Source organism: Phyllobates terribilis, unplaced genomic scaffold (assembly GCF_046119375.1).
Source record: "Phyllobates terribilis strain yellow unplaced genomic scaffold, ASM4611937v1 Scaffold_3__8_contigs__length_932513732, whole genome shotgun sequence".
Classification (NCBI taxonomy): Eukaryota; Metazoa; Chordata; class Amphibia; order Anura; family Dendrobatidae; genus Phyllobates; species Phyllobates terribilis.
In genome coordinates, this window is record NW_027362763.1 from 645,203,055 (window position 1) to 645,230,816 (window position 27,762).

Below are 27,762 nucleotides of genomic sequence, written 5' to 3' on the forward strand. Positions count from 1 at the left end.
TCAGAGATGGAGCGATGAGACAGTCAGATATGGAGAGACACGATGAGACAGTCAGAGATGGAGAGACCCAATGAAACAGTCAGAGATGGAGAGACACGATGAGACCGTCAGTGATGGAGAGACACGATGAGACAGTCAGAGATGGAGAGACACAATGAGACAGTCAGAGATGGAGAGACACGATGAGACTGTCAGAGATGGAGAGACACGATGAGACAGTCAGTGGTGGAGAGACACGATTAGACCGTCAGAGATGGAGAGACACGATGAGACAGTCAGTGATGAAGAGACACGATGAGACCATCAGTGATGAAGAGACACGATGAGACCATCAGTGATGAAGAGACACGATGAGACCGTCAGTGATGGAGAGACACGATTAGACCGTCAGTGATGGAGAGACACGATTAGACCGTCAGAGATGGAGAGACACGATGAGACAGTCAGTGATGAAGAGACACGATGAGACCATCAGTGATGGAGAGACACGATGAGACAGTCAGTGATGGAGAGACACAATGAGACCGTCAGAGATGGAAAGACACGATGAGACCGTCAAAGATGGAGAGACACGATGAGACAGTCAGTGATGGAGAGACACGATGAGACAGTCAGAGATGGAGAGACACGATGAGACAGTCAGAGATGGAGAGACACGATGAGACCGTCAGAGATGGAGAGACACGACCCTCAGAAATGGAGAGACACGACCCTCAGAGATGGAGAGACACGATGAGACCGTCACAGATGGAGAGACACAATGAGACAGCCAGAGATGGAGAGATAAGACAGAGATGGAGAAACACAATGAGACAGTCAGAGATGGAGAAATGAGACAGTCAGAGATGGAGAGATGAGACAGTCAGAGATGGAGAGACACGATGAGACAATCAGAGATGGAGAGATGAGACAGTCAGAGATGGAGAGACACGATGAGACACTCAGATGGAGAGACACGATGAGACAGTCAGAGATGGAGAGACACGATGAGACACTCAGAGATGGTGAGACACGAAGAGACAGTCAGAGATGGAGAGATGAGACAGTCAGATATGGAGAGACACGATGAGACAGTCAGAGATGGAGAGACACAATGAAACAGTCAGAGATGGAGAGACACAATGAGACCGTCAGTGATGGAGAGACACGATGAGACAGTCAGAGATGGAGAGACACGATGAGACTGTCAGAGATGGAGAGACACGATGAGACAGTCAGTGGTGGAGAGACACAATGAGACAGTCAGAGATGGAGAGACACAATGAGACAGAGATGGAGAGATGAGACAGTCAGTGATGGAGAGACCCGATGAGACAGTCAGAGATGGAGAGACACAATGAGACAGTGAGAGATGGAGAGACACAATGAGACAGTCAGAGATGGAGAGACACGATGGGACCGTTAGTGATGGAGAGACACGATGAGACAGTCAGAGATGAAGAGATGAGACAGTCAGAGATGGAGAGATACGATGCGACCGTCAGTGATGGAGAGACACGACCCTCAGAGATGGAGAGACACAATGAGACAGTCAGAGATGGAGAGACACAATGAGACAGTCAGAGATGGAGAGACACAATGAGACAGTCAGAGATGGAAAGACACGATGAGACTGTCAGATATGGAGAGACACAATGAGACAGTCAGAGATGGAGAGACACGATGAGACAGTCAGAGATGGAGAGACACGATGAGACAGTCAAATGGAGAGACATGATGAGACAGTCAGAGATTGAGAGACACGATGAGACAGTCAGAGATGAAGAGATGAGACAGTCAGAGATGGAGAGATACGATGCGACCGTCAGTGATGGAGAGACACGACCCTCAGAGATGGAGAGACACAATGAGACAGTCAGAGATGGAGAGACACAATGAGACAGTCAGAGATGGAGAGACACAATGAGACAGTCAGAGATGGAAAGACACGATGAGACTGTCAGATATGGAGAGACACAATGAGACAGTCAGAGATGGAGAGACACGATGAGACAGTCAGAGATGGAGAGACACGATGAGACAGTCAAATGGAGAGACATGATGAGACAGTCAGAGATTGAGAGACACAATGAGACAGTCAGAGATAGAGAGACACGATGAGACACTCAGACATGGAGAGACACGATGAGACACTCAGAGATGGAGAGACACGATGAGACTGTGAGAGATGGAGAGACACGATGAGACCGTCAGAGATGGAGAGACACAATGAGACAGAGATGGAGAGATGAGACAGTCAAATGGAGAGACACGATGAGACAGTCAGTGATGGAGAGACACGATGGGACCGTTAGTGATGGAGAGACACGATGAGACAGTCAGTGATGGAGAGATGAGACAGTCAGATGGAGAGACACGATGAGACAGTCAGATGGAGAGACACGATAAGACAGTCAGAGATGGAGAGACACGATGAGACAGTCAGAGATGGAGAGACACGATGAGACCATCAGAGATGGAGAGAAATGATGAGACCGTCAGAGATGAAGAGACACGATGAGACAGTCAGAGATGGAGAGACACGATGAGACCATCAGAGATGGAGAGAAATGATGAGACCGTCAGATGGAGAGACACGATGAGACAGTCAGAGATGAAGAGACACGATGAGACAGTCAGAGATGGAGAGACACGATGAGACCATCAGAGATGGAGAGAAATGATGAGACCGTCAGATGGAGAGACACGATGAGACAGTCAGTGATGGAGAGACACGATGAGACAGTCAGTGATGGAGAGACACGATGAGACCGTCAGTGATGGAGAGACACAATGAGACCATCAGAGATGGAGAGACACGATGGGACCGTTAGTGATGGAGAGACACGATGAGACCGTCAGAGATGGAGAGACACGATGAGACCGTCAGAGATGGAGAGACACGATGAGACAGTCAGAGATGGAGAGACACGATGAGACAGTCAGTGATGGAGAGACATCATGAGACAGTCAGAGATGGAAAGACACGATGAGACCGTCAGAGATGGAGAGACACAATGAGACAGTCAGAGATGGAGAGACACGATGAGACAGTCAGAGATGGAGAGACACGATGAGACAATCAGAGATGGAGAGACACGATGAGACAGTCAGATGGAGAGACATGATGAGACAGTCAGAGATGGAGAGACACAATGAGACAGTCAGAGATAGAGAGACACGATGAGACACTCAGAGATGGAGAGACACGATGAGACAGTCAGAGATGAAGAGATGAGACAGTCAGAGATGGAGAGACACAATGAGACAGTCAGAGATGGAGAGACATGATGAGACAGTCAGAGACGGAGAGACACAATGAGTCAGTCAGAGATGGAGAGATGAGACAGTCAGAGATGGAGAGACACGATGAGACAGTCAGTGATGGAGAGACAAGATGAGACAGTCAGAGATGGAGAGATGAGACTGTCAGAGATGGAGAGACACGATGAGACAGTCAGATGGAAAGACACGATGAGACAGTCAGATGGAGAGACACGATGAGACAGTCAAAGATGGAGAGACACGATGAGACAGTCAGAGATGGAGAGACATGATGAAACAGTCAGAGATGGAGAGACACGATGAGACCGTCAGAGATGAAGAGACACGATGAGACAGTCAGAGATGGAGAGACACGATGAGACCGTCAGAGATGGAGAGACAAGATGAGACAGTCAGAGATGGAGAGATGAGACTGTCAGAGATGGAGAGACACGATGAGACAGTCAGAGATGGAGAGAAATGATGAGACAGTCAGAGATGGAGAGACACGATTAGACAGTCAGATGGAGAGACACGATGAGACAGTCAGTGATGGAGAGACACGATGAGACAGTCAGAGATGGAGAGACACGATGAGACCGTCAGAGATGGAGAGACAAGATGAGACAGTCAGAGATGGAGAGATGAGACTGTCAGAGATGGAGAGACACGATGAGACAGTCAATGGTGGAGAGACATGAGACAGTCAGAGATGGAGAGACACGATGAGACAGTCAATGGTGGAGAGACACGATGAGACAGTCAATGGTGGAGAGACACGATGAGACAGTCAGAGATGGAGAGACACGATGAGACAGTCAGATGGAGAGACACGATGAGACAGTCAATGGTGGAGAGACACGATGAGACAGTCAGAGATGGAGAGACACGATGAGACCGTCAGTGATGGAGAGACACGATGAGACAGTCAGAGAAGGAGAGACACGATGAGACCATCAGTGATGGAGAGATGAGACAGTCAGAGATGGAGAGACACGATGAGACAGTCAGAGAAGGAGAGACACGATGAGACCATCAGAGATGGAGAGACACGATGAGACAGTCAGAGAAGGAGAGACACGATGAGACCGTCAGTGATGGAGAGATGAGACAGTCAGAGATGGAGAGACACGATGAGACAGTCAGAGAAGGAGAGACACGATGAGTCCGTCAGAGATGGAGAGATGAGACAGTCAGAGATGGAGAGACACGATGAGACAGTCAGAGATGAAGAGATGAGACAGTCAGAGATGGAGAGACACGATGAGACCATCAGTGATGGAGAGACACAATGAGACAGTCAGAGATGGAGAGACACAATGAGACAGTCAGAGAGGGAGAGACGATGAGACAGTCAGAGACGGAGAGACACAATGAGACAGTCAAAGATGGAAAGACAAGATGAGACAGTCAGAGACGGAGAGACACGATGAGACAGTCAGAGATGGAGAGACAAGATGAGACTGTGAGTGATGGAGAGACACGATGAGACAGTCAGAGATGGAGAGACACAATGAGACAGTCAGAGAGGGAGAGACGATGACACAGTCAGAGACGGAGAGACACAATGAGACAGTCAGAGATGGAGAGACACAATGAGACAGTCAGAGAGGGAGAGACGATGAGACAGTCAGAGACGGAGAGACACAATGAGACAGTCAAAGATGGAAAGACAAGATGAGACAGTCAGAGACGGAGAGACACAATGAGACAGTCAAAGATGGAAAGACAAGATGAGACAGTCAGAGATGGAGAGACAAGATGAGACTGTGAGTGATGGAGAGACACGATGAGACAGTCAGTAATGGAGAGACACGATGAGACTGTCAGTGATGGAGAGATGATACAGTCAGTGATGGAGAGATGAGATCGTCAGTGATGGAGAGACACGATGAGACTGTCAGTGATGGAGAGATGAGACTGTCAGTGATGGAGAGACACAATGAGACAGTCAGTGATGGAGAGATGAAACAGTAATGGAGAGATGAGACAGTCAGAGATGGAGAGACACGATGAGACAGTCAGTGATGGAGAGACATGATGAGACAGTCAGTGATGGAGAGATGAGACTGTGAGTGATGGCGAGATGAGATCGTCAGTGATGGAGAGACACAATGAGACAGTCAGTGATGGAGAGATGAGACAGTCAGTGATGGAGAGATGAGATCGTCAGTGATGGAGAGACACGATGAGACTGTCAGTGATGGAGAGATGAGACTGTCAGTGATGGAGAGACACAATGAGACAGTCAGTGATGGAGAGATGAGACAGTCAGTGATGGAGAGATGAGACTGTCAGTGATGGCGAGATGAGATCGTCAGTGATGGAGAGACACAATGAGACAGTCAGTGATGGAGAGATGAGACTGTCAGTGATGGAGAGATGAGATCGTCAGTGATGGAGAGACACGATGAGACTGTCAGTGATGGAGAGATGAGACTGTCAGTGATGGAGAGACACAATGAGACAGTCAGTGATGGAGAGATGAGACAGTCAGTGATGGAGAGATGAGACAGTCAGAGATGGAGAGACACGATGAGACAGTCAGTGATGGAGAGATGAGACAGTCAGTGATGGAGAGATGAGACTGTCAGTGATGGAGAGATGAGACCGTCAGTGATGGAGGGATGAGACTGTCAGTGATGGAGAGATGAGACCGTCAGTGATGGAGGGATGAGACTGTCAGTGATGGAGAGATGAGACCGTCAGTGATGGAGGGGTGCGCTCTCTCAAGGTCAGCAGTGATTCCTCCAGCTGTGCGGAGCTGCACTCTGCTCTCCTCCTGTTTCTCCTCCTCTTCCTCCTCCTCCTCCTCTGCCTCCTTCCCTGGGATTCTCTCCCATCCTCCGGCTCCTGCAGCATCCTTCCCTCCATCCCTCCTGCCCCTGCCCCCTCCCTCCTGCCCCTGCACCGCTCTGCTCCTGCTGTGTGTGTCTGTGTGTCCTGTGTGTGTCTGTGATGTCCACCCTGTGTGTGTGTGTCCAGCTGTGCAGGTGTGCAGCGCCTCCCTGACGCACACTCCTACACATGTGTAAACACTCGGCATTGTGAGAGATGTGACATGGACCTGCACACTGGCCACCAGCCCGGGATGTGTGGGGGCGCCCTGCGGAGGACGGTGAGGGTATGACTCTGGATCACAGCTGGATCGCAACTCCATCCTCCTGGATTGGGCCTTGGACCTGGCACTTTCCTACAGACCTTGGCCATGTCACCACCGGCATCAGCGGCCAGCGAGAGCAGCACGGGGTCCGTACCGCAGGAGAGCACCGACGCTGTACGAGAACTGGTGAGTAGACTGGGGCCACCAGGCTCAGATACGTGCCAGTCTGCCCAACATAATGGGAAAATACACAACCACCCCGCTACTACACCCGACCACCACCCCGCTACTACACCCAACCAGCACCCCGCTACTACATCCGACCACCCCGCTACTACACCCGACCACCACCCCGCTACTACACCCCACCACCACCCCGCTACTACATCCGACCACCACCCCGCTACTACACCCGACCACCACCCCGCTACTACACCCGACCACCACCCCGCTACTACACCCGACCACCACCCCGCTACTACACCCGACCACCACCCCGCTACTACACCAGACCACCACCCCGCTACTACACCCAACCACCACCCCGCTACTACACCCGACCACCACCACGCTACTACACCAGACCACCACCCCGCTACTACACCCGACCACCACCCCGCTACTACACCCGACCACCACCCCGCTACTACACCAGACCACCACCCTGCTACTACACCCGACCACCACCCCGCTACTACACCCGACCACCACACCCAACTGCCACCACCCCACTACTACATCCGACCACCACCCCACTACTACACCCGACCACCACCCCGCTACGACACCCAACCACCACCCCGCTACTACACCAGACCACCACCCCGCTGCTACACCCGACCACCACCCCGCTGCTACACCCGACCACCACCCCGCTACTACACCCGACCACCACCCCGCTACTACACCCAACCACCACCCCGCTGCTACACCAGACCACCACCCCACTGCTACACCCGACCACCACCCCGCTACTACACTCAATCACCACCCCGCTACTACACCCAACCACCACCCCGCTGCTACACCCGACTACCACCCCTTTACTACACCAGACCACCACCCCGCTACTACACCATACCACCACCCCGCTACTACACCCGACCACCACCCCGCTGCTACACTCGACCACCACCCCGCTACCACACCCAACTGCCTCCCCGCTACTACACCAGACCACCACCCCGCTACTACACCCGACCACCACCCCGCTACTACACCAGACCACCACCCCGCTACTACACCAGACCACCACCCCGCTACTACACCAGACCACCACCCCGCTACTACACCCGACCACCACCCCGCTACTACACCCAACCACCACCCCACTACTACACCCAACCACCACCCCCCTACTACACCCGACCACCACCCCACTACTACACCCGACCACCACCCCGCTGCTACACCCGACCACCACCCCGCTACTACACCCAACCACCACCCCGCTACTACACCCGCCCACCACCCCGCTACTAAACCCGACCACCACCCCGCTGCTACACCAGACCACCACCCCGCTACTACACCCCACCACCACCCCGCTACTACACCAGACCACCACCCCGCTGCTACACCCGACCACCACCCTGCTGCTACACCCGAGCATCACCCCGCTACTACACCCAACCACCACCCCGCTACTACACCCAACCACCACCCCGCTACTACACCCAACTGCAACCACCCCATTACTACACCCAACCGCAACCACCCCGCTTCTAAACCCAACCGCAACCACCCCGCTTCTACACCCAACCGCCATCACCCCGCTACTACACCCAACCGTCACCACCCCGCTACTACACCCAACCACCACCCCACTGCTACACCCAACTGCCGCCACCCTGCTACTACACTCAACCGCCTCCACCCCGCTACTACACCCAACTGCCGCCACCCTGCTACTACACCAAACCGCCACACCGCTACTACACCCAACCGCCACCCCACTGCTACACCCAACCACCATCCTCTACTACACACAAGCACCACCCCACTACTACAGAACAACTGTCACGCCACTAGTACACACAGCCATCACTCCACTAGTACACACAACCACCACCCAGCTACTACAAACAACCGCCACCCCCTACTACACACAATCACAACCTCACTGCTACACACAACTGCCACCCCACTACTACACACAACTGCCACCCGACTACTGTACAGAACCTCCACCCTACTAGTACACACAACTCTTAGCCCACTACTACACACAACCATCACCCGACTGCTATATAGAACCACCACCCCACTAATACAGTACAACCATCACCCCACTAGTACACACAAGCACCACCCCACTACTACAGTACAACCATCACCCCACTAGTACGCACAAGCACTACCCCACTACTACGCACAAGCACCACCCCACTACTACAGTACAACCATCACCCCACTAGTACAGTACAACCGTCACCCCACTAGGATGTTCAAGCACCACTCCACTACTACAGTACAACCGTCACCCCACTACTATTGTACAACCGTCACCCCACTAGGACGCACAAGCACCACCCCACTACTACAGTACAACCGTCACCCCTCTAGTACACACAAGCACCACCCCACTAGTATGCACAAGCACCAGCCCACTACTACGCAAAAGCACCACCCCACTACTACAGTACAACCGCCACCCCACTAGGACGCACAAGCACCACCCCACTACTACAGTACAACCGTCACCCCACTAGTACGCACAAGCACCACCCCACTACGACAGTACAACCGTCACCCCACTAGTACGCACAAGCACCACCCCACTACTACAGTACCACCGTCACCACACTAGTACCCACAAGCACCACTCCACTACTACAGTACCACCGTCACCCCCTACTACACACAATCACAATGCCACTACTGCATCCAACCACAACCCCACTGCTACACACAACCACAACCCCACTACTGTACAGAACCACTACCCCCACTAGTGCACACAACCACCACCCCACTACTACACACAATTGCCACCCCACTACTGTACAGAACCACCACCCTACTAGTACACACAACCACCACCCCACTACTACAGTACAACCGTCACTCCACTAATACACACAACCACCACCCAACTACTACAGTACAACCGTCACCCCACTAGTATGCACAAGCACCACCCCACTACTACAGTACAACCGTCACCCCACTAGTACGCACAATCACAATGCCACTACTGCACCCAACCACAACCCCACTGATACACACAACCACAACCCCACTACTGTACAGAACCACCACCCCCACTAGTGCACACAACCACCACCCCACTACTACACACAATTGCCACCCCACTACTGTACAGAACCACCACCCTACTAGTACACACAACCACCACCCAACTACTACAGTACAACCGTAACCCCATTAGTACGCACAAGCACCACCCCGCTACTACAGTACAGCAGTCACCCCACTAATACACACAACCACCACCCCACTGCTACTGTACAATCGTCACCCCACTAGTACGCACAAGCACCACCCCACTACTACAGTACAACCGTCACCCCACTAGTACGCACAAGCAACACCAACTACTACAGTAAAACAGTCACCCCACTAGTATGCACAAGCAACACCCCACTACTACAGTACAACCATCGCCCCACTATTATGCACAAGCACCACCCCACTACTACAGTATAACCATCACCCCACTAGTACGCACAAGCAACACCCCACTACTACAGTACAACCCCACTAGTCACCCCACTAGTACGTACAAGCACCACCCCACTACTAGAGTACAACCGTCACCCCACTACTACAGTAAAACCGTCACCCCACTAGTACTCACAAGCACCACCCCACTACTACAGTAGAACCGTCACCCCACTAGTACGCACAAGCACCACCCCACTACAACAGTACAACAGTCAACCCACTAGTACGCACAAGCACCACCCCACTACTACAGTACCACCATCACCACACTAGTACCCACAAGCACCACCCCACTACTACAGTACCACCGTCACCCCCTACTACACACAATCACAACACCACTACTACACCCAACCACAACCCCACTGCTACACAAAACCACAACCCCACTACTGTACAGAACCACCACCCCCACTAGTGCACACAACCACCACCCCACTACTACACACAATTGCCACCCCACTACTGTACAGAACCATCACCCTACTAGTACACACAACCATCACCCCACTAGTACGCACAAGCAACACCAACGATTACAGTACATCAGTCACCCCACTATTATGCACAAGCACCACCCCACTATTACAGTATAACCATCACCCCACTAGTACGCACAAGCAACACCCCACTACTACAGTACAACCCCACTAGTCACCCCACTAGTACGCACAAGCACCACCCCACTACTACAGTACAACCATCGCCCCACTATTATGCACAAGCACCACCCCACTACTACAGTATAACCATCACCCCACTAGTACGCACAAGCAACACCCCACTACTACAGTACAACCCCACTAGTCACCCCACTAGTACGTACAAGCACCACCCCACTACTAGAGTACAACCGTCACCCCACTACTACAGTAAAACCGTCACCCCACTAGTACTCACAAGCACCACCCCACTACTACAGTACAACCGTCACCCCACTAGTACGCACAAGCACCACCCCACTACAACAGTACAACAGTCAACCCACTAGTACTCACAAGCACCACCCCACTACTACAGTACCACCATCACCACACTAGTACCCACAAGCACCACCCCACTACTACAGTACCACCGTCACCCCCTACTACACACAATCACAACACCACTACTACACCCAACCACAACCCCACTGCTACACAAAACCACAACCCCACTACTGTACAGAACCACCACCCCCACTAGTGCACACAACCACCACCCCACTACTACACACAATTGCCACCCCACTACTGTACAGAACCACCACCCTACTAGTACACACAACCACCACCCCACTACTACAGTACAACCGTCACTCCACTAATACACACAACCACCACCCAACTACTACAGTACAACCGTCACCCCACTAGTATGCACAAGCACCACCCCACTACTACAGTACAACCGTCACCCCACTAGTACGCACAATCACAATGCCACTACTGCACCCAACCACAAACCCACTGCTACACACAACCACAACCCCACTACTGTACAGAACCACCACCCCCACTAGTGCACACAACCACCACCCCACTACTACACACAATTGCCACCCCACTACTGTACAGAACCACCACCCTACTAGTACACACAACCACCACCCAACTACTACAGTACAACCGTAACCCCACTAGTACGCACAAGCACCACCCCGCTACTACAGTACAGCAGTCACCCCACTAATACACACAACCACCACCCCACTGCTACTGTACAATCGTCACCCCACTAGTACGCACAAGCACCACCCCACTACTACAGTACAACCGTCACCCCACTAGTACGCACAAGCAACACCAACTACTACAGTAAAACAGTCACCCCACTAGTATGCACAAGCAACACCCCACTACTACAGTATAACCATCACCCCACTAGTACGCACAAGCAACACCCCACTACTACAGTATAACCATCACCCCACTAGTACGCACAAGCAACACCCCACTACTACAGTACAACCCCACTAGTCACCCCACTAGTACGTACAAGCACCACCCCACTACTAGAGTACAACCGTCACCCCACTACTACAGTAAAACCGTCACCCCACTAGTACTCACAAGCACCACCCCACTACTACAGTAGAACCGTCACCCCACTAGTACGCACAAGCACCACCCCACTACAACAGTACAACAGTCAACCCACTAGTACGCACAAGCACCACCCCACTACTACAGTACCACCATCACCACACTAGTACCCACAAGCACCACCCCACTACTACAGTACCACCGTCACCCCCTACTACACACAATCACAACACCACTACTACACCCAACCACAACCCCACTGCTACACAAAACCACAACCCCACTACTGTACAGAACCACCACCCCCACTAGTGCACACAACCACCACCCCACTACTACACACAATTGCCACCCCACTACTGTACAGAACCATCACCCTACTAGTACACACAACCATCACCCCACTAGTACGCACAAGCAACACCAACGATTACAGTACATCAGTCACCCCACTATTATGCACAAGCACCACCCCACTATTACAGTATAACCATCACCCCACTAGTACGCACAAGCAACACCCCACTACTACAGTACAACCCCACTAGTCACCCCACTAGTACGCACAAGCACCACCCCACTACTACAGTACAACCATCGCCCCACTATTATGCACAAGCACCACCCCACTACTACAGTATAACCATCACCCCACTAGTACGCACAAGCAACACCCCACTACTACAGTACAACCCCACTAGTCACCCCACTAGTACGTACAAGCACCACCCCACTACTAGAGTACAACCGTCACCCCACTACTACAGTAAAACCGTCACCCCACTAGTACTCACAAGCACCACCCCACTACTACAGTACAACCGTCACCCCACTAGTACGCACAAGCACCACCCCACTACAACAGTACAACAGTCAACCCACTAGTACTCACAAGCACCACCCCACTACTACAGTACCACCATCACCACACTAGTACCCACAAGCACCACCCCACTACTACAGTACCACCGTCACCCCCTACTACACACAATCACAACACCACTACTACACCCAACCACAACCCCACTGCTACACAAAACCACAACCCCACTACTGTACAGAACCACCACCCCCACTAGTGCACACAACCACCACCCCACTACTACACACAATTGCCACCCCACTACTGTACAGAACCATCACCCTACTAGTACACACAACCATCACCCCACTAGTACGCACAAGCAACACCAACGATTACAGTACATCAGTCACCCCACTATTATGCACAAGCACCACCCCACTACTACAGTATAACCATCACCCCACTAGTACGCACAAGCAACACCCTACTACTACAGTACAACCCCACTAGTCACCCCACTAGTACGCACAAGCACCACCCCACTACAGTACAACCGTCACCCCACTAGTACGCACAAGCACAACTCCACTACTACACCCAACCACAACCCCACTACTACACACAATTGCCACCCCACTACTGTACAGAACCACAACCCCACTACTGTACAGAACCACCACCCCACTACTGTACAGAACCACCACCCTACTAGTACACACAACCACCACCCCACTACTGTACAGAACCACCACCCCACTACTACACACAAGCACCACTCCACTACTACACACAAGCACCACTCCACTACTACACACAAGCACCACTCCACTACTACAGTACAACCATTGCTATCACTTCATTATAACACACAGCCATCACCTTGCTATAAAACTCGGCTATCACCCCAGTATAATACAAACTCCATAAAATGCATCCATAAATTACCAAAAAATACCGTTATCACCTATCACAACACACAATTGTCACCCAGATAAGTGTGTCACAGCGAATATCACACTAGTTGTCACCTGGGATATGGCGCAGCTGTCACTGCCTATATTCCCGATTACACCTACTGAAAGAGAACGTGTCCGGGTCTGATCCTGCTCGCACAGCTGCAGGTTTGTAACAATGTACGAGGGTGTAGTCATCTGGAAGAGCAGGTCTGCATGCAAACACTTTGGGCCCGATTCCTCAAAGCTTTGGCCAGTTCTGACCAGCAATGCTGCTCGCTGCGCCACGAATCCTGCAGGGACTAGAGTAAGATTTATGGCAAGGTGCAGACAGAGGTGCACGCCACATCGCGCCTCGCCTGATCCATGAAGAGGCGCCCTCCACCTTCAGGGAGACCGGCATGAAGATCGCTGGTGTAGATGAATGGGGGGCTGAATATCCCCTTCACTCACTGCGAGCCGGACCACTGGCCCCGAGTCATCGACGTTGCGAGTTTTGGTGTTTTTACGCAGCTCTGCCACCGTCAGGAGAAGTGGTCGCCCACGCCTGATTGATGTCCGCCGTGCACCACTAGAACTAATCTACGGCAGCTGTGGACGGGTGAAGATTTGGCCCCGGTCACCGGTGTTTTATTCTCGATGAATATCGTGCATCTTTCAGCTGCCGTACGCCGTATACCCTCGCCCAGAACTTCCGTTTGCTAATTTACGCCACGTGGCGTCCGCACTAAGCTCCACCCATTTGTCTGAAACTGGTGTAAACGTGAGAAAAAAATCGTAACTTTTTTTGTGCATCTTCAAGTTGTGCAAAAAGTTTGCAACATTTTAAACAGTTTGCATTTTTTGGAAAAATGTCTTCATGAATCGGGGTGACGTGGTTGGACTACGTGTGGTCAGGGCGTGATGGGTGTTGTAGGTTTGCACCTGCTGGAGAGTCAATATCCTTATCATGATGTCCACATGACAACACCTCCTGTCCGGTGCAGTTCATGGAGTCGACCTCATGAACCTCAGTGCGGACACCTTACCTGGCTGGAAATAGGGCGGTTATGTGCGAACCATGGTGTAAATGCTGATTAGGATGGATGAAGCCTAGTACAAGAAGTGTTGTCATGAGGACACAGGTGTATCGGAGCTGTGACGCTATGGTCCTCAGGAGCACTGTCCGGGCTGAGACTTCTTGTCCATCTGCTTGGAGGGGGCTGGCTTTGGACGGTTCCTCTGGTGGTGAGTTTTCTGTGGTCATTGCTGTAGATGTCTCACACCATCTGGGGGTCACTCGCCCACATTTACTAATCTTCTTACCTTTTTTTTCAACCAAAAATCCTTTTGCCCGGGTTTATAGGCTGATTTATTCATGTTTTCCCCCCAATCACCCCTTAACTTCTGCTTTAATGCAATGTAAAGTCGTAAACTTTAAACTTGTGGTGCGTCAGATTTTTTGGTGTAAATGAATGGTCCATAGTGAGAGAACGAAGAGTAAGTCCACCGGCGGGCGGAGAACCGGCAGAGGATTCTGTCGCGGATCAGCTGCTTCCGTATCACACGCAGAACTGATCTTACAGATTCATCAGCAATATGCACAAAAATTATCCGCAAGATTGCGAAATAAAGTCCACAACATGAGGGTTCGGCAGAGAATTTCTACTACTTGTCACAAAGTGCAGCGCGGAGCTCGTCCTCACACTGCTGGGCCGAGTCTACGCTGTTTATACCAAGATTAGTAGATGTGTCCTTTCCGGAGACATCCTGCTCCCAGACGTGGACTTCTGCTCAGCAGTCTCAAGTGTCCAACTGGTGACCAGCGAGACGCTGATCTGAAGCCGCAAAGTCACAGCCCTGAGGATAGATGCCATCACGTGACTGTATACAGCGGGTACGGAAAGTATTCAGACCCCTTTACATTTTTCACTCTTTGTTTCATTGAGGCCATTTGGTAAATTCTATAAAGTTCATTTCTTTTCTCATTAGAGTCCACTCTGCACCCCATCTTGACTGAAGAAAACCAGAAATGTAGAAATTTTTGCAAATTTATTAAAAAAGAAAAACTGAAATATCACAGGGTCATAAGTCTTCACACCCTTTGCTCAGACACTCATATTTAAGTCACATGCTGTCCATTTCCTTGTGATCCTCCTTGAGATGGTTCTACTCCTTCATTGGAGTCCAGCTGTGTTTCATTAAACTGATAGGACTTGATTTGGAAAGGCACACGCCTGTCTATATAAGACCTCACAGCTCACAGTGCATGTCAGACCAAATGAGAATCATCAGCTCAAAGGAACTGCCCAAGGAGCTCAGAGACAGAATTGTGGCAAGGCACAGATCTGGTCAAGGTTACAAAAGAATTTCTGCATTACTCAAGGTTCCTAAGAGCACAGTGGCCTCCATAATCCTTAAATGGAAGAAGTTTGGGACCACCAGAAGTCTTCCTAGACCTGGCTGTCCAGCCAAACTGAGTAATCGTGGGAGAAGAGCCTTGGTGAGAGAGGTAAAGAAGAACCACAAGATCACTGTGGCTGAGCTCCAGAGATGCAGTAGGGAGAAGGGAGAAAGTTCCACAAAGTCAACTATCACTGCAGCCCTCCACCAGTCGGGCCTTTATGTCAGAGTGGCCTGATGGAAGCCTCTCCTCGGTGCAAGACATATGAAAGCCCGCATAGAGTTTGCTCAAGAACACATGAAGGACTCCCAGACTATGAGAAATAAGATTCTTTGGTCTGATGAGACGAAGATAGAACTTTTTGGTGATAATTCTAAGCGGTATGTGTGGAGAAAACCAGGCACTGCTCATCACCTGCCCAATACAATCCCAACAGTGAAACATGGTGGTAGCTGCATCATGCTATGGGGGTGTTTTTCAGCTGCAGGGACAGGACGACTGGTTGCAATTGAAGGAAACATGAATGCAGCCAAGTACAGAGATATCCTGGATGAAAACCTCTTCCAGAGTGCTCTGGACCTCAGACTTGGCCAAAGCTTCACCTTCCAACAAGACAATGACCCTAAGCACAGAGCTAAAATAACAAAGGAGCGGCTTCAGAACAACTCTGTGACCATTCTTGACTGGCCCAGCCAGAGCCCTGACCTAAACCCAATTGAGCATCTCTGTAGAGACCCGAAAATGGCTGTCCACCAACGTTCACCATCCAACCTGATGGAACTGGAGAGGATCTGCAAGGAAGAATGGCCGAGGATCCCCAAATCCAGGTGTGAAAAACTTGTTGCATCATTCCCAAGAAGGCTCATGGCTGTACTAGCTCAAAAGGGGGCTTCTACTCAATACTGAGCAAAGGGGCTGAATACTTATGACCATGTGAGATTTCAGGCTTTCTTTTTTAATAAATTTGCAAAAATGTCTGCATTTCTGTTTTTTTTCAGTGAAGATGGGGTGCAGAGTGCACTGTAATGAGAAAAAAATGAACTTTTTAGAATTTACCAAATGGCTGCAATGAAACAAAGAGTGAAAAATTTAAAGGGGTCTGAATACTTTCTGTACCCACTGTACATACATTATACAGGTGCTACTGCTGTATCACCTATATAACATATATACAGCAGTCAATATACATTATACAGGTAAAACTGGCTGCTGTAGATACATCTATTCTATATTGGCACTCACCCAGATCCCTACGATGAAGGGGGGGGGGGTGAAGAGCTTGTCCATCAGTCGTGCAGATGAGCGGATGGATCCCAGTGGGGCCGGTGAGTAGATCCCTGGGGTGGTGGGGCCGGTGAGTAGAGCACGAACTCCGCCCCCCAAAAAACATTCTGACGCTAGTACGGGCCAGCGTCAGACACAGCCTGAGCTCTGTGCGCGCCGCGGTGGGCCGACTGCCCTTTAAAGCTTTTTAATAAGCTCCTCTGTGCATGCGCTCTCTCCCCTGCACGCGCTGAGAATGGCCGCCGCAGCTCACATACGCTCACAAAACTTTTGAATAAGCCCCTGTGTGCGCGCTCTCCCCCTTACATGCACTGACAAGGGCTGCAGCAGTGCGCCCTGCGGCCTTGTCAGTGCGTGTGAGGGGGAGAGCGCGCACACAGGGGCTTATTCAAAAGTTTTAAAGGGCCGGTGGCCCATGTTACAGCTCAGGGCCGCCGGCCCACCGGGAAAATGCCCGCCTTGAAAGATTGCCAATCCAGGCCTGACGTGTATCCAACTCCAGCCAGCAACAACCACTCCATTTCCTCATCAGTGTCCTAAATACCCCAAGCTGCCCCCCAGAATTGAGCTCAGCCCCAGGGAAACACCCCCATACCCAAAGCTAACTGTGCATTGGTAGAGGTATTTTCTTCAGGCCGATTCCCATCACCTCGGACTGCATGTGAGACCTCTGTGGTGATTGCTCTACTGGGTCTACTACCCCTATCCACATAATGGGACTAGTGACTCGGAGAACAATGGCTTGAGGCCCCTGAAACACTAACAAGGGTAATGGAATGATTGCTTTACCTGATTATGAATCTTGTGTCTGGCCTTGTGTAAGCACAAGAGCCATCCTGCATGTCTTCCTCTGCTTACTGTCACTGAATGGAAACATTGATTCCTGAGGCTGAACTGTCGAACAAGCAAATCTCTAATAAAACACAACAATAAGATTGACGTAACCAGTGCTCCGTGCTAGAAAAAGTCTGCATCCCTTAGAGCAGTGGATTCCGATTCAGTACCTTGAAAAAGTCTTCATACCCCGTGAACTTTTCAACATTTTTTCCCGTTACAACCTGTTAAGATATTGCAGCCAGGGGGTCGTCACTGATCCCACCCACTGTTATCTTTGGAGTGAACAGCTCACTGCTGCCCACTATCGTCCGGACAATTATATGATTGGCCGACGATTAACAGAGGAGGCCGTACCCTATTTCCACTAATAGGCCAGTTATCGGGAAAATAGCAGTGACCATATGGTATATAAAACTCTGATTCCAACGTATGGAATATATGTATATACCACGGTCACCGCTAACTCGACGATAACCCAAAACTAGTTGCTGCCACCACCAGTCGAGTTTTATGCAGGCTGACTGGAGGCCTGGTTCTGGTAGCATATGGCTTCGGGGTGCGGGTTACAGAACAAAAGGAACAAAACTATTACATTTTAAATTTAATCCAAAACGATAGGCAGTGTTTATTAAAAATATACAAAAGATTTTACAAAGGGGACAAAACAATAGAATAGGGTACAATTATATAAAATAAAAAAGGATTAATAAAAGAACTTACGCCGATCACTGAGATGATTCAGCTTAGTGGATAGAAGCAATCCGATTGAAAATATCTGGTTAACAGGATCAAGCCTACACTGATATGTTTCTTCCTCAGCATTGAACACAGATCATAATTTGTCTTGACCTTTTATCAGCACCTGAGTTACAACCACACACCCCCTTCATGATTACCTCACGTGGGCCGGGTTGTAGGATGTCCTCAGCCTTTCAGGATTTTATGAAATCCCCAACATCAACAATATCTCCACTCTGGACGATCACAGAAGTTCGAGATCGCCGCCATATTTTTCATCAGGATTTTACAGTTACCCAGAGACCAAACATGACATGGCTGTCGTCAGTTATCTGATTACTATGGATTTGGGGCTTATAGGCTGGGGTCACAGTTATTAAAAAATATGCATATTCTTCCCCTTTTAGCCCTGAAGCTGAAAATGGATGTCCCATCACTATTGGATCTATTCAAGCCCCAATAGTCCCAATTTTATTTCGGAGACAGACGTCTGTTGTAGATATAACATTTTCCCCTGAGGGAACAAAGCTTCTCTGTCACCGGTGTGTCAAAGGTGACAGACAGTCGCCCTGCAATGGTTTGCAGGAGATCTCCACGTTTGGCAATGCAGACAGCTGCCTAGATAGGAGGCTGTGTTTAGGACCCAGCGACTACCTCTCTTTAGTCTGGGTGTATATATACCTGGTGTGTCTAGGTGGGCGTCACCAGTTATACTCATTTCAACTTGGAACTTGGCTGAAGCAGCATCACGTCCTCTCTGGAGTCTTTAGGCCGTGTGCCCAGTTGGAGTTCTTCTAAAGCTGAGTTGTTGTTCCCCTGTGTTGTCTTCCCTTTTGTCTTTAGAGTGCTAGCGGAGGTTGACTAGTGCTCATCTCCTTCCTCCCCCAGCTATAGCCTTACGCCAGATATACTAGGGCGAGGCACGTGATCGGCGACAGCTGCAGAGGCTGTATAGGGACATTAGGGGGAGACAGGGTGACTCTAGTCCAGATTAGGAGGTCACCTCTTCCCCCTTTCCCTAGTGTCTGGGCTCCCTTTCCCTTTCCCCTCTGTGTTGCACTCACACCTGGCGTGACTCTCTGTGTTGCACTCACACCTGGTGTGACATTCTCAGGATATACTTTCTGGAGAGACAATAGGTATCCTGCCTTAATTACCTGTCCAATCTATATACCTTTATCTCCGCATAATAGACATCCTCTTTGGCACTGCCGGGGTCTTTAACTTCAAAAAGGAGCTGCCCGCATGTTAATTAAGATTGTCACTTCCCAATTATACCTCATTTCCTACTTATCTATGCCCAAGTCTAGAAGATTGCAAGCTCTTGTCCTACTGCCCAGAGAGAGGAGGAGGGGGATGGGTGAATGCCCCCCTCACCAGGGGCTTCAGAGATCTTAATATTTTCTAAGACACCTTCCCCTTTTTGAGGTTCCGTGGGGAACCGATTTACAGATCGTTACACAAGCCTACTTTACGGCCAGCCCTTTCTGGATACCACAATATCCTCTCCTTCTGGGTTTCGGAGATGGGCTTCTCCGAGGGGTTACTCAGTGCTACCAGTGCCACCGGGTCTGAGACTCCTGGCTAGAGGTAGCCAGAAGTGACTCTAAGGCCCCAACCTCACAGGAACCCTCCGGGACCTGTTCTGGATCAGTCACTGGTCCTGTTATCCCTCTGGATGATGAGGACCCAGAAGGCAGGGTATTACCCGCGTTTGGGGCTCTCGGGCCGCAGGTGACAGCGCCCAGGCAGGCTGCCTCCCTGGGGGATAACCACATTTTCCTATTTGTCTGACAGGCTGTGGACCCAACTCTCCCACCAGGCTGGAGTTAAGATCTTCCCTGCCCCCCTTGTTATCTCAGGAGCTGTGCTAATTATGGGGCAGCTACCACCTGCCGTGTCACTGCTGTCCATCGTGACACTGGTCAGCTGCACGGGACCACCTGCTTCATGGTCTCCGTGCCTGCTCCCAACGCCCTTAGCACTTATACTGGCTCCTTTTAGGGGATTCCCTGCAGCGTGACGTGGCTGAGTTCCCCTTTACCGCAACACACACTTTCACTAGGCATGACATTCACATTCACATTATCAACTTTTGAAATTCATGACATATCAGATCTGGGAGGGTTGTCAGGGATGTATCGGGCAACCAACCGTCCCAGATTAGTTCCCAATAAAACATTTGTAGGGAGGTTCTCAGACACCCTCACTTCCTTAACCCCCTCCCCGCAACCCAATCCAGGAAAACAGGGGCCACTGGTAAGGGACACCTCCAAACCTGGTGACAGTCAGGGTCTTCCCAGGAATGAGTTCTTCTGGTAGCACAAACTCAAAGTGAATGAGGCTACATTCTGCGCCGGTATCCTTCAGCCCAACAGTAATAATGTTGCCCACAGTAACCGGTTTTAAATTCTCACGGGCCCTCCTAACCGCCTCACCCACAACAAGAATAGCTGCATTAGGCCCCTGAGCCTCAGGTGTGGGGCTCATCTTCTGCCTCTCCGGGTAGACTAGGCTGATGTGACCAGTTCGGTCGCAGGTATAGTACCGGCAGGAGTCAGATGTTGGCTGGGTCGGCTGGCAGGGGCACTGGGGGTGGTTGTCGGTTTACCCCCTTTCCAGCTGGCGGTGGCTGACTTCCAAACCTTCGGTGTATGATTGGCCTCATACGCGTCGGCGACCTGTGCTGCTTTAGTAGCCTCCTTTGGCTCCCGGGCTAGCACGAACTGTCTCACCTCCACAGGGCAAAGATGAAGGAACTGGTCTTTCACCATCAGGTCCTTCAGGTCCTCGAAGGTGGTGACTGACAGTCCTTGGACCCACTGCTCAAAGTAGGTCCTGAGCCCGTCCACCACATCACTGAAGCTGTCGTGTGGTCCACGCTGGAGGGCTCTGATATTTTTGCGGTAAACCTCTGGAGTCAGCTGGTACTTTTTTTTTATCAGGGCCTGCTTGACGGCCTCATAGTCTCCATCTTGGTCTCGAGGGAGAGAAGCAAATACCTCCAGAGCAGCAAACACCTCTGCAAGCTGCTGGTACTGTCTGCAGGCCTTTTCAAACCCCCGCAGAAATATATCAAAGTCTCTATCCTTGTTATTACAGGAAAATGCTCAGGACAGGGTTTAAAGCTGTTGACATGGCTGGACTCACTGTTCGATGAGGTGGATGGCTCCTTGTGGATTCGGCCTAACTCCAGCTGTTACTGATGCTCGCCTTGTTGCTCTCGCTCAGCAGCCTCTTCGTTGACTTGGACCTGTCGCTCAGCTCTCTCAGCCTGGGCCTGTTGCTCTCGCTATGCCCTCTCAGCCTTTTGGTTGGCTTTGGCCTGTTGCTCTGCTCACTTCTGGAATTGCAGAATCAGCTTCAGACATCCCTCGCGATCATGTGCGTTGAGTTGCTCCAAGGTTATTTGCAAGTGGGGGTCCACACTACACTGGTTGCGGCTATGGCTGGCATTCACACATGGGACTTCTGCAGCAGTGCCACATATACCTTGGCTGGCCTCACCTTCATCAGGGCTTGGGTGACAGACTTGCTGTGCGTCGCCTTGCAAGAATTCAGCAACCATTTTGGGCTTGGTTTTGCCCGTGAGGTCAATCCGCCTCATTGTGCAGAGGGCAATAAGAGTATCCTTAGTCTTCTAGTTATACCATGGCTTTCCAAGCGTAGCCATTATTACCAAACAAAAGATAGGACAGAAAAAAGGTGGGGTGTAATTACCCCCCAATGTCCCAAATAAAAAATAATAAAAACACTGAGTGTGATTCCTCAAAACTTTGCACAGAATTCTCACAAGAACCGTGCAAGTTTTCAGTGACAAGAATGATTGCTCAAATCAGGTCACTGATGTTCAATAATATCCTACCGCTGCCACCAATTGTCAAGATATTGCAGCCAAGGGGGTCATCACTGAACCCACCCGCAGTTATCTTTGGAGCAAACAGCAAACTTCTGCCCCCTATCGTTCGGACAATTACATGATTGGCCGACGATTAACCGAGGAGATTGCAGGCTGTTTCCACTAATAGGCCGGTTATCGGGAAACTAACAGTGAGCATATGGTATATACACCTCTGATTCCATCTCATGGAATATGTGTATATACCCCCATACAGTCACCGCTAACTCCGTGATAACCAAAGACTAGTCGCTGCCACCACCGGTCATGTTTTATACATGCTAACTGGAGGCCTAGTTCTGGTTCTGGTAGCGGATTACAGAACAAAAGGAACAGAACTATTACTTTTTATATTTAATATGAAACGATAGGCAGTGTTTATAAAAAATATACAAAAGATTTTAAAGGAGACAAAACAATACAGAATATACAGTTACATAAAATAAAGCAGAATTAAAGTGAACCTGTCAGAAGGATTCATCTTGGTCTACTACATGCAGTGTCCGATAGGTGTCATTACACTGATTAAAATGATACCTGGGTTGATGAAATCTGTCCTGTGGTTCTTGTTTAATCTTTATTTGCAGTTTGGAGATAATTAGATTTTCGTGCTTTGGGGCGGTTCTGTTGGTGGGCCTGTGGGCTGGGCTTTTGCTGATGCTCTGCTCTGATATTGATCAAAATTTTGATCAAAAAGAAAGACCCACCAATAGACACGCCACAGGCCCCCCCACAGACGCGCCGCTGGCCCGCCCCAAAGCACGAGCATATTATTATCTCCAAACTGCAAATAAAGATCAACCACAGGACGGATTTCATCAACCCAGGTATCATTTTAATCAGTGTAACGGCGCCAACCTGACAGTATATGTGGTTTAATGAGCACAATCCTGCTGACAGGTGTGCTTTAACAAAAGAACTTACTACGCCGATCACAGAGATAGTGGATTAGTGGATGTAAGCAGTCCGATTGAAAATGTTAAGTTATCCTCCTTATATCCCGACCGCACTACTACCGAACCATCCTCCTTATATCCCGACCGCACTACTACCATACCATCCTCCTTATATCCCGACCACACTACTACCGCACCTGTTAGAACTCTCCTGTTTGTTTTTTCCATCTTGTGTTTTGCGGTCATGTGACCATCTGCCTTTATATTCCAGCTCTGCTTTTCTGGCTGTGCTGGACTTCAGTGTTTGACTGTTTCTCTAGCCAGGTGCTTCTGTGCCTTTCTCTGTCAGTTCGTTTGGTACTTCTGGGACCTCTAGTACCTTTTCTCAGTTTGTCTTTTTGTGTTCTGCAACAACTTCTCTGTTTAGGAGGTGTCCCATTTTTGTCCCAGTCCTTAGTTCTTTTAGGGACCCCTCCCTTAATGCTATAGGTCTCCATTCAGACTAGCCGAGGACTAAGGCGGGTCTGTTCACTAGGAACAGGCAGCCCGCTACATCGTAGGGATTCAGCTTAGTCTTACTGTATGGTCAGCTTTCCCCTATCTTTCCTTAGTTCATGTTGCAGATCATAACAGTAAGTCCAGCCCAAAAAACTAAAAGGAAAGAAATTCGGGGATCAGTATGGTTTCCGTCCAGAATTTGGCTCAACGCCTGCAGGGATTGTCTCTGGAGGTGGCCGAGCTACAGCAACATGTGAGTAGCTGTTCTGGAGCGCATTTTGTGGAACCCAAGGTAGGACTGCCTGATGTTTTTAATGGTAAACAGCAAGATTTTTTTTCCTTTAAAATTGCTTGTTTGTTATATTTTCGTTTGAGACCAAGGTCCTCTGGGAATGAATCACAGCGCATTGGTTTTATTATGTCACTTTTGCGCAATGAACCACAGGGGTGGGCCTTTCCTCTCCAACCTAATGATCCATGCTTAAGGTCAGTAGAATAATTTTTTTCTGCTATGGGGCTATTATATGACGATCCTTATCGAATCTCATCTGCTGAAGCAGAACTCAGGCATTTGAATCAGGGGTCAGGTGATGTTGAAAATTATTGCACACACTTCAGAAGATGGGCCTCAGAAGTTAAATGGAATGATCCTGTGCTGAAATGTTTATTTCTTGCTGGTCTGAGTGAAAGGGTTAAGGATCTGCTAATTGCATTCCCTGCACCTGAGACCTTTGATTGGTAAGAATGAGGTTGTGTATTTGGATGACATTTTGATTTATTCACCAGATCTGGAGTCTCATTGGCAGAGTGTACGTGAAGTTTTGCAGTTATTGAGTGATAATTCACTCTTTGCTAAGCTGGAGAAATGTGAGTTCGCTGTGCAGAGAATTAGTTTTTTGGGCTACATTGTCTCCAGCGAGGGCTTTGAGATGGACCCGGTGAAGGTTCAGGCTGTGCAGGAATGGCCTAGGCCTATTGGTTTGAAATCGATACAGAGATTTTTGGGTTTTGCCAATTATTACAGGAAATTCATTAAGAATTTTTCTGTAATTGTTAAACCTCTAACCGATCTCACCAGGAAAGGTGCGAATACGGTCCAGTGGACTACTGAGGCCATTGAAGCTTTTGAGTATCTCAAAGAGAGGTTCACTTCTGCCCCTATCCTTATGCAGCCTGATGAGACCAAGCCTTTTTTGGTCGAGGTCGATGCTTCATCAGTGGGGGTCGGAGCAGTTTTGTCTCAGGAGAACAAGGGTGGAGTTCATCCTTGTGCCTTCTTTTTGAAAAAAATTTCGGAAACCGAACTGAATTATGATGTTGGAAATCGGGAGTTGCGGGCTATTAAACTCGCGTTTGAACATTGGCGTCATTTTTTGGAAGGCGCTAGATTTCCTATTCAGGTTTTCACAGATCATAAGAATTCCGCTTGAATGCCCGTCAAGCTAGGTGGGCACTTTTTTTTTCCCCGGTTTCATTTTTCTGTTACCTACCTGCTACTAAGAATGTTAAAGCCGATGCTTTATCTCGCAGCTTCTCTCCTACGGTCGGTGCTGAGGAGGATTAGAGCATTTTACAGAAAGGAGTTGTGGTGGCGGCTTTGGACTCCGTTTTGGAGAATGGGATTCTGAATGCTCAAGATGATGCTCCATCTAACACTCCCCATGGGAGGTTGTTCGAGCCTAGAGCCTTTAGGAGAGATTTGTTTGTGGAGTGTCATGGGTCTCGGTTGGCAGGTCATCCAGGAGTTTCGGAGACTAAGAGACTTATCAGTCGCAGATTTTGGTGGCCTGGATGGCAGAAGGAAGTCATTAAGTGGGTGCGTCAATGTACGGTGTGTGCTAGGTCAAAGGCTTCACATACTCCTGCTGCGGGGTTGCTTTGCCCTCTGGAGGTTCCTAGTGCGCCTTGGACACATCTCACAATGGATTTTATTACTGACCTTCCTGTGTCCGAGGGTTTTACTGTCATCTGGGTGGTCGTGGACCGTTTTAGTAAGATGTGTCATTTGGTTCCATTCATTAAGTTGCCCTGCGCCAAGACACTCGCTAAGGCGTTTGTTAAGGAGATTGTCAGACTTCATGGCCTTCTCACCGACATTGTTTCTGATAGAGGACCTCAGTTTGTGGCTTGCTTTTGGCATGCCTTTTGTGACAGGTTGGGAGTCCATTTGTCATTTTCGTCTGGTTATCATCCTGAGTCTAGTGGACAGACAGAAAGAAAGAACCAGGATGTAGAACAGTTTTTGTGTTGTTTTGTGGCAGACAATCAAGAGGGGTGGTCTGAGTTTCTGCCTCTTGCAGAATTTGCTCTTAACAATCATACATCCTCCTCTGCTGGGTGTTCTCCTTTCTTTTGTTTTACTGGGAGACATCCGTCTTTTGGTTCGTTCTCCAAATTGGGGTCGGCGGTGCCGGAGGAGGAGAATTTTTCCGGTGATTTGGAGAGAGTTTGGACTAATGTACGTTGCAACCTTCAAAAGGCTAACAAGAAGTCCAAGAAGTATTTTGACAGGAAACGTAAGGAGGTTTTGTTTACTGTGGGTGACATGGTTTGGTTGTCCTCAAAGAACCTGCGGTTGAGGATTCCCTCTAAAAAACTGGGTCCTAAGTTTGTGGGTCCAATTATGGTGCTTCAGGTGGTTAACCCGTCTGCTGTTAGGTTGGATGTCCCTACTTCCTGGAAGATTAATCCTGTGTTTCATGTTTCCTTGTTGAAAAAAGCTGATGTATCGGATAGGGACGCCACTGTCACAGTTCCTCCGGTGGTGGAAGACGGTGAATATGAGATTTCTCGTATCTTGAATTCTAGATGGCATAGAGTGAGATTACAGTATCTTGTCTCCTGGAAGGGTTTCGGTCCCGAAGATAACTCCTGGGTAAGGACGGATGATGTCTCTGCTCCTAGGCTTGTTAAAGCTTTCCACAGGAGGATTCCTGATAGGCCAGGGCCTGGAGGATCCGGAGGATCCTCATAAAAGAGGGGGTACTGTTAGAACCCTCCTGTTAGTTTTTTCTATCTTGTGTTTTGCGGTCACGTGACCATCTTCCTTTATATTCCAGCTCCGCCCTTTTGGCTGTGCTGGACTTCAGTGTTTGACTGTTTCTCTAGCCAGGTGCTTTGGTGCCTTTCTCTGTCAGTTCGCTTGGTCGTTCTGGGACCTCTTGTACCTTTTGTCAGTTTGTCTTTTTGTGTTCTGCAACAACTTCTCTGTTTCGGAGGTGTCCCATTTTTGTTCCAGTCCTTAGTTCTTTTAAGGACCCCTCCCTTTATGCTATAGGTCTTCTTTCAGACTAGCCGAGGACTAAGGCGGGTCTGTTCACTAGGAACAGGCAGCCCGCTCCATCGTAGGGATTCAGCTTAGTCTTACTGTAGGGACAGCTTTCTCCTATCTTTCCTTAGTTCATGTTGCAGAT

The 27,762-nt window shown here is 49.8% G+C and overlaps 1 protein-coding gene across 1 annotated transcript in view; it reads left to right on the forward strand.

Annotated features, from left to right (window-relative positions):
* The first annotated feature begins 6,030 nt into the window (after positions 1–6,030).
* TMEM151B (transmembrane protein 151B) overlaps positions 6,031–27,762 on the forward strand; it is a 50,186-nt gene continuing 28,454 nt past the window's right edge. Inside the window, exon 1 of the mRNA XM_073671614.1 lies at positions 6,031–6,532. Within this exon, the coding sequence (XP_073527715.1) occupies positions 6,452–6,532 (81 nt within the window). The 5' untranslated portion in view covers positions 6,031–6,451. The remainder of the gene's footprint in view (positions 6,533–27,762) is intronic.